This window comes from Maniola hyperantus, chromosome 4, assembly GCF_902806685.2.
Source record: "Maniola hyperantus chromosome 4, iAphHyp1.2, whole genome shotgun sequence".
NCBI classification, from domain to species: Eukaryota; Metazoa; Arthropoda; class Insecta; order Lepidoptera; family Nymphalidae; genus Maniola; species Maniola hyperantus.
Window position 1 is genome coordinate 10,898,359 of NC_048539.1, and position 8,356 is coordinate 10,906,714.

General features: G+C 36.8%; 1 protein-coding gene across 2 annotated transcripts in view; it reads left to right on the top strand.

Moving 5' to 3' along the window:
- The window catches only part of LOC117981933 (1-acyl-sn-glycerol-3-phosphate acyltransferase alpha-like), a 47,797-nt gene extending 40,447 nt beyond the window's left edge, over window positions 1-7,350 (top strand). For both annotated transcript variants that reach the window (XM_069498066.1, XM_069498067.1), the window contains exons 2-4: window positions 4,390-4,571; window positions 5,856-6,027; window positions 7,040-7,350. In XM_069498066.1, coding sequence (XP_069354167.1) covers window positions 4,390-4,571; window positions 5,856-6,027; window positions 7,040-7,236 — 551 coding nt within the window. In that variant the 3' untranslated portion in view covers window positions 7,237-7,350. The remainder of the gene's footprint in view (window positions 1-4,389; window positions 4,572-5,855; window positions 6,028-7,039) is intronic.
- Window positions 7,351-8,356: the final 1,006 nt, after the last annotated feature.

An 8,356-nucleotide genomic window follows, 5' to 3' on the forward strand; every position in this document is an offset into this window, starting at 1 on the left:
CAATGCTGATGTCATAATAATTAATATCACACGTAACATTCTAATTTTCAAGAATTTACGCAATTCCACTTAATCGTGTTTTTTATCAAGTTCTCGCGGAAACCCGGGGGGATTTGATAAAACAAAAGATAATTCTTATCAATCGAAGCGTAAATCTATCGTAGCCGACTAAAATGCAAAACCTAACACGTAACGATTCAGAAAGCGATCACAGAATAATTGTAGATACATACTTTCTATCTAGGTAACTACTTTCGAGCGAGCATTTGCAGCAAGTTTAGCCATATTATATTTAGTTTAGTACTACTTAACACCTTCTCATGCGTACAACAGTGCCAGTGGCATCACCAGAGACTAGGCTATGACTGTCACATATATGAAAATAAATAGCAGGACATAAGTAAGGGTCGTTAAGTTGCTGCGAACTACCCGAGCGTGCACAGAATTCTAGGCAGAGAAAAGCAAATATTCATATTTTTTATAAAGCTACCATTTCTTTCTCTTTACTTTTTAGGGTTCCGTAGCAAACAAAAAACCCTTATAGTTTCGCCATGTCCGTCCGTCCAGAGACTATAAATGCTAGAAATCTGTAATTTGGCATGGGTATAAATATTAATCACGCCGACAAAGTGGTGAAATAAAATTTTGATTAATTTTTTTTAGGGTAGCTCCCCTACAAATGTCAACTGGGGGTGAATATTTTTTTTCTCGTCTACCCTATAGTGTACTGTGTGGTGTGGGGTATCATTGAATAGGTATTTTAAAAATACTGTGGGTGTGGGAACATCATTTTTCGATTATAGTCAAGTGTCGCCCCCCCCCCCCCCCTTTATCAGCCAAATGGTAGTAATAGGAACGTGAAAAAATTCACAGCAGTAGTATATACATAAATAATCAATTTTAAAGGAAAACTATCATGGCTAAGTAGGGTTCTATCTGTTTTTCGAGGATTGTGATTACGGAACCCTACACTGCGCGTGGCCCGCCACGCACTTGGCCGGTTTTAATGGTAGGTAGATAGGCAGTACCCATAATATTGGTATTAGTATCTACTTGAGCCCTTTTGCTCTGTAGGTTCGTTTGCTTGGAGCCATGGAATATTTTATTAAAAATGTTGCATGTACATAGATTCTCAAATCGCGTAAAAGACGCGATTCAAAATTAGCACCATTTTTGTACGTACGTATTGTTGTTTTTCACACTTTGTGTGCCTGCTGGTATGAGACATTTAGACTAATTAGCTAAAAGCGATTCGGCGAATCGCACTTGACATATCTAATTAGTACCTTAGTTTCAATCGCTTTGATTACCTATTCAAACCTCTTCAATAGTACTTACTTTACATTGGTTCCGTAGTAAAATTCCTACTATTTTTACATCATTGACTGAAAAACTGAAATTGCTTCTTGAAACTTAAAATATTTGGAAGTAGTGTTGAGGAATCAAACCTCAATTTAAAACAATATGTTATATTATAAGTTATAATACTTACTTAGGTTATACTTATATAATAATTATTTATCTTGCACGGTAAGAAATCGTGAAGAAATAATAATCAAATATAATATTATATATTCTACAAATTTGATTTCTGAATATTTATCTCACCACAAAACATGATTTTGTGGTTATTTAATAACCATATAAATACCTACCTACCTGATTGCCAGTAGGTACCTACTTCTATTTTCAGATGGGAAAAATCTTGAAAAAACATGCCACTTTCAAATAACCGCATAAAAGACCTTTGATATTTACAGTACGTGGCAGAAAATAATATAGTACATCGACTTTTGGAAAGAGATAGCGGTTTTGTAGAGCATTGTCTCTATCGTTAGGACCGACAAAACTTCACATAGGTATGAGTGCCAGAGATAACGCTCTACAAAGCCGAAATCTCATTCTAAAGGTCGATATACATTATTTTCTGCCGCGTACTGTAATATGTAGTTTTGATCTTGATATCTCATCACCAAGGCAATGAAACATAATATATAACGCTTATCTAAAAGTACCTTATTGATGGCAATACATTATTATCATAATATTACTGCTTACTGGCCATAATATGGATATTACTCAACACTCAAGAGCTTCTGGCTTTGCACTTTACAAAAGCACTCTTTAGTTAGGACAGTCAAGACTAGGCACGTGGTGTCGTCGGTGTGCTCAGATTTCGTTCGAATTTAGTAACTGTTCGGATCTGAGGTAAAACCTACGATTTACTGAGTGAATGCTGGTAAAAGTCCAAAATTAACGACCCAGTACAGTTCAGACTTTAGCCATCAAGACTTGGTAAATATTGGGTTTTACTGCAAACCCCTAGGATTTACCGTAGTTTGGGCTTTTACAGTAATATTAGTAGATAATTTATGTCGGAGGTAGGAAGAGTGACGTAATAGAAAACGAAACGCGACGATCGCGCGGTTTCGCGTTAGTCGCGTCGCATTACAGAATTCGCTAGATATACTTAATCTGTAAATGCTTTCTCTTCGTGCTTTTATAGATTTGAAAATAAATTTCGACATCAGGTATAATACGGTACAGGTATTATGTCCTAATTTGTATGTTGTTTGTCAAAATATTAATCTAATGGAACCCAAATATCTACTTCGTCTAGCGAAAGATAGACGAAGGCAGTATGTACAAAAACAATCTATAAGCTTCATGTATCGTTAGAGTTATATATTATTATTGTTTTGCAAAAATAATGATAATAATGTGGGACAAAGTGTGGATGCTCTTGGCTGTATTATTGTTTACCTATTTATCTAAAAAGATTACCACCAGTGAACCAAATAAGATAAAATTCTATTTTTATTATTTGATCTTTTACTTTTATGGATTATTCTTATTATGCTTTATATGGCCTTTCTTTTTATGTAGACCAAAGGATATTAAGAACGCGCAGTAAGTTGTAGGCTAAGGTTTTAGGCATCAAAATTGAATTAGAATTTGGAAATATCTGTACCATGCGCGTTATTGATTTATTTAAAACCAGCATCATTTACCAACCTATTTGACATGCTTATAAAATAGCAAAGCTTTTAAAATTTCTAAGCATTGAGTAAAATATTGATTTATTTAATTTAACTCTATCTTTAAGTATGTTATAGTGGAGAATAAAGATCTCATTATTCATTCAGTTAAATCGGGCACAATAATATTCTCTATTTAAAAAAAAAAATTTCAGATTTTCAGCGCGGGTGCTAAGTCCAGTAACTAAAATATATAAATTGAAATGGGAACTGCGAAGAGGTGAAATATTATCTGAAGATCAAGGCGCTGTTATCGTTTCTAATCACCAATCATCGTTAGATGTTTTAGGTGCATACATTTTCTTTTTTCATCACTAGTCTTCTAGTTATATCTGAGGCATTATTGCCCCAAAGAAATATTCTTAGTAGGTACAAGAATAATAATTAGAAAATATCCTGCGACGTCGTCGTTCAATTTAAGTTTTTTTTTCAATTCCGTGGGCACAAGGCTAAGATTTATAGAGCGTACTTTGACTTTAAAATATTAAACAAGACATTTTGTCAGCAAGAGGTATAAATAAAGCTGTTTTGTTACACAAAGTAAAGTTCGCTCTTTTCTCAGCCTAAGATTTCCAGGATAAAAAGTACCTTATGTTTGTCTCCGGGATGCAAACTAGGTATGTCTGTAGATACTTTCCATCAAAATCTGTTAAAAAGATGGGCCATGAAAAGGAAACAGATAGACAGACAGATACACACCTTTAGATTTATAATATTAGTGTGGATTCAGTCTGACAAAATCCACAGAATGCGGAGAGAGCATTTTACCCGCGACAGCTTTTGCTGCAAAATGGCTTCGAGTCAATGTTTAAATCGTCTAGAATCGTAGATGGAGATTTTTTGTCAAAGCTTGAATGAATATTATAAATCTAGGGAAAATAGGGAAATCTAATATTGCAACGAAGGACGATTGAATCCGCAGGGTAGGCCAGAACTTGTGCCGCAGGATGAAGAGGAACAAATCGATACGTGCGGCCCAGGGAAAAGCAGGTCACTTTTTATCCCGTAAAATTAAAGAGTTCCCACGGGATTTTTTAAAAACCTAAATCGGATAGAGGCCATATCCGTGTCTGGGATGCACGATATCTCTATGCTTTTTGTTGATTTTTTATCCCATGGGAACTATTTAATTTACGTGATAAAAGTAGCCTATGTCTTTCCCTGAGATGCAGGCTATCTCTGCCCATCGAAATTGAAAAGCTAGCAGACAGACGACAGACAGACACACTTTATAATAATATTAGTAGGTATGGATCTCGATAATAATTTACGCATGTAAATTATTATCGAGATCCATACCATCGAAGGTATTTAATAATTGTATTGATGCATATAAATTATTACTTTTTAGGCATGTTTAACATTTGGGATGTCATCGGAAAGTTGGTACCTGTGGCAAAGAAGGAAATATTCTATGTATGGCCCTTTGGTTTGGCTGCTTACCTCGCAGGTGTTGTATTCATAGACAGAAACAAATCGAAAGATGCATACGAAACACTTAAAAGTACTTCAGAAGTTATGGATAAAAATAAGGTAGGTATTGAAGATAGTACCTTATATTTTTACTTGTTTATGCTTGCAACTTCGTCCGCGTGGACTACACAAATTTCAAGCCCCTGTTTACCCCCTTAAGGGTTGAATTTACAAAAATCCTTACTTAGCGGACTGCTACGTCATAATAGCTATTTGCATGCCAAGTTTCAGCCCGATCCGTCCAGTAGTTAGAGCTGTACGTTGATAGATCAGTCAGTCAGCTATTCCTTTTATATATTTATGTAGACGCTTCGACCCACCACGCATTCGCACGGGTTGTTATTCTAAGGGTAGCACTAATCAATAATCATCTCTTTCATCTATAGCCGGATGACTTTTGGTAGATGGATAGACACTATACTATGTTTGAGAGGAACTTACTTTGTTTTCGTATAACTTGAACTGTTCTTCATTGAAAAGTGCGTAGGTAGGTACCTACTTATGCAACCACGTATGTCAATCAATTTTTTTTTCAAGACTACGCCTGCAATCTCATGCTTGTAAGTGATGATGGAGTGTAAGATGGAAGCGATGCGATGGCTGGATGGTTATTTTTCTAAACTTGTGTGTATTTAATTGCGGTTGTCATCGTTATTTAAAACATTTAATTCATCCTCGTCGTCGTTGTTAATCGATAGACTTCCATGCTGGACATACTTAGGTCTTAGGTTCCTGGTTCCTTATTTAGAATGACATATTATGGATATCTTATTATAATATTTCTCTTTTTTTTTTTTTTTTTTTTTTTTTTTTTTTTTCTCAAAAAGCATAATTTTTTTTTTATTTTTTTTATTTTTTTTTAATACAATAAAACTTAAAGCTAGCCTTATCTAATTACTATATAAATCATGACCGCGTGGAATGGTGCCAAGAATACTGGCTGCATTTCCGCGCTGGACAGCCAGGCTGATCCGCTGCGCAAAAAATGAGCCAGCCCTTCTGTCACCAGTTGAGGCTATTAATCGCGGTGAAATGTCTCGTAAAAAATTTTTAGCACTAAGACTCCATGGCCCCAGGGTCTCCACGGCAAACGGCACAAAAATGTAACTCTCTATAAGAGAGGCATACTTGCGCCGCTTGCCGTTTTCAGCTGTTTCTGCTGCGGCTCCCGGTCTTGATGCTGTCTTCCTGATATGACACGGGGCCAATGTGTCAACGCAAGTTGCGTCCCACATTAGCGCCCGTCCCCGTTCCCAGGGAACCAGCGTCAATATTTCTCTTAGAACATTTCATAACCCATTCTCACATCCTTGAGAACATTAAGCTTACCTACTCTTTTTTTAGACAAAGATTTGGATATTTCCTGAAGGCACAAGGAAGAAAGACCGAAGTTGTACTCTGCTACCATTCAAGAAAGGAGCATTTGCGATAGCGGTATCAGCACAGAAACCTATAATACCTATTGTATACTCGCCATACTACTTCATCGATGAAAAGAAATACATATTTGACAGAGGTCAGTGGTACCTTACCTTTCGATCATCATTCTCATTAAATACACATCTGCCTGTAGGAGTCTACTGTCCACTAATTTATCAAAGGACAAGGCTAGCACGAGCCGAACATAATTTATCTAGTGTGGACCGACTTACAAGCCTCGAACGAGCGCGCTGCGAGCATTTCGTTCGTGATCGGCTGCGTTCCGCCTGTTGTCGGTTTTTTGACGAATACAAAGGGATTTGCTTCGCGCTCGCAGTGATCGAGGACAGTGATCGTTGTAGGTTCGTTGTACGTCCACACTTGACGCCGCGAACGACGAAGCCGAGAACGGCTCCGCTTGTGCTTCGCTCGTTCTCGGTTCGTCTAGCGTAGACCCACCTTTTTACGAGCGCTACCACACCCACGTCACAAAATATATCAATAGGTATTGATAGCTTCTCGACCTTTAAAATTTTATTAATTACTAGACTATTCAAGACTATTCAATAGCAATAAAATATGTACCTACCTACAATACCTGGATGTAGATACAGGCTTTTACTTTTATGGGCATACTGTAAGTTAAACTTGCCCATCAAATAACGCAAATAATACCCCCACTCCATGGTTAAGGTATTATTAAACTATGGATCGAGTTTTAGTAACTTTTAACTTTAAAAATTAATTGTTTGCAACCCAAAGTGTCATTTTTATTATAACGGCTATAACGGTAACCTAACTTTAACCGGCTTACATGCAACTGGCTTTAAGTATTCAATATTTAAAGAAATTCGATCGATCTGTAAAGTAACTTTAAGTAGGTATAACTTATTCGTACTTCTATTTAATGTTTATATTCTCCTTGATTAGATCTAGGAGAATAAGACTATTGTAGCTTTTAGTTTAGCTACGCCTGTTTATAATATCGATATTTAAAACTTTCGATATTATAAATTAATGAATTCTGATGAGAATTCTGCAATGGTTATAATCAAACCCGTCAGTACCTACTTACCTACTTATCTACCTAAAATGTTGTTAATTTTCAGGACACATTGTAATGCAATGCTTGGATCCTATAAAAACTGAGGGCTTGAAGATGGAAGATGTACCTGAACTCGTGGAACGTGTAAGAAATCAAATGGAGAAGACCTACAAAGAACTGACCAAGGAGATTTTGACCACCCTACCGCCGGACTACCCACATTCTCTTGAAGAGAGGCGAGAGCACGCAAAATTAGTTTAAGAATAAATTGTATGATAATAATATATCTACTCATAATATGCATTCGTATATACTTACCTAATAAAATTATCATTTTTATCTTATTAGCGATGTAGAACAAAGATATTAAAAAAATACTCCAGATGAGCAAAGCTCATACCATTTTTAATTTGAAAAAAGTGAAGTTAAAAAAAAATGTAGATTGGCACGCACTTTGACACCTACTAGTAGGTATGCCTACGAGCGTACTTAGGTACTTACTTCAAAAAATGGCCGCCCGTTACTATAATAGGGTTGGTGTAGAACTAAATTCTTGTCAATTAGTTTGCGAAAGGATCTGGGAGCTCATCGCATTATTAGTATCTCCAGAAACTTCCCAAAGTTATCACTACCTCACTACCCTTATTATTCACTACCCATATTATACGTGTTTGTTTACTGCTTTGTTCGTTTGTCTTTCAATCACGTCGCAACGGAGCAACGGATCGACGTCATTATTTGCATGGGTCTAGTTAAAGACCTGGAGAGTGACATAAGCTAGTTTTTATCCCGGAAAATCAGTTTCCACGGGACTTTTAAAAGCTAAATTCACGCGGACGAAGTGGCGGGCAACAGCTAGTAATGTATATAAGTATAGTACGCGACAGGTTGAGATGGCAATCAGGGTATGAGGCGGAGAGACTCCCCGCACACCCGCACGTCACCCGCACTGGGTTAGCGCCGGGGGCTTGTTGCGTACTATAATATCTTAGATCGACTAGGTAGGTACCTACTACTCTACGCGCTACAGCTACGCAGTAAGCCGGAAAATTGCGTTCGTCACCACTTTATTCAGCTTCACCTACTCAACCGTCGTTCTTCGCTCCACCAGGCTTTTCATGCAGGAGCTTCCTTTCCTTCGCGAGTTCTGGCTTCGCGCTTTACAAATAAGTAGGTAACTACTCTCTAGGGATACGCGTAATATAGCTGATAATAATCTCTTAAAATAAAATTACGGCCTTTACACAAGTTTGAAAAATCTATATTTCAATAGGTTTTTGTATGCTCCAAAAAAGTAATATACCTACCTACATACTTATCTAGATACTTATACTATACTTACATACCTAATATCATTATTATACAAACACACAGCTTTCAC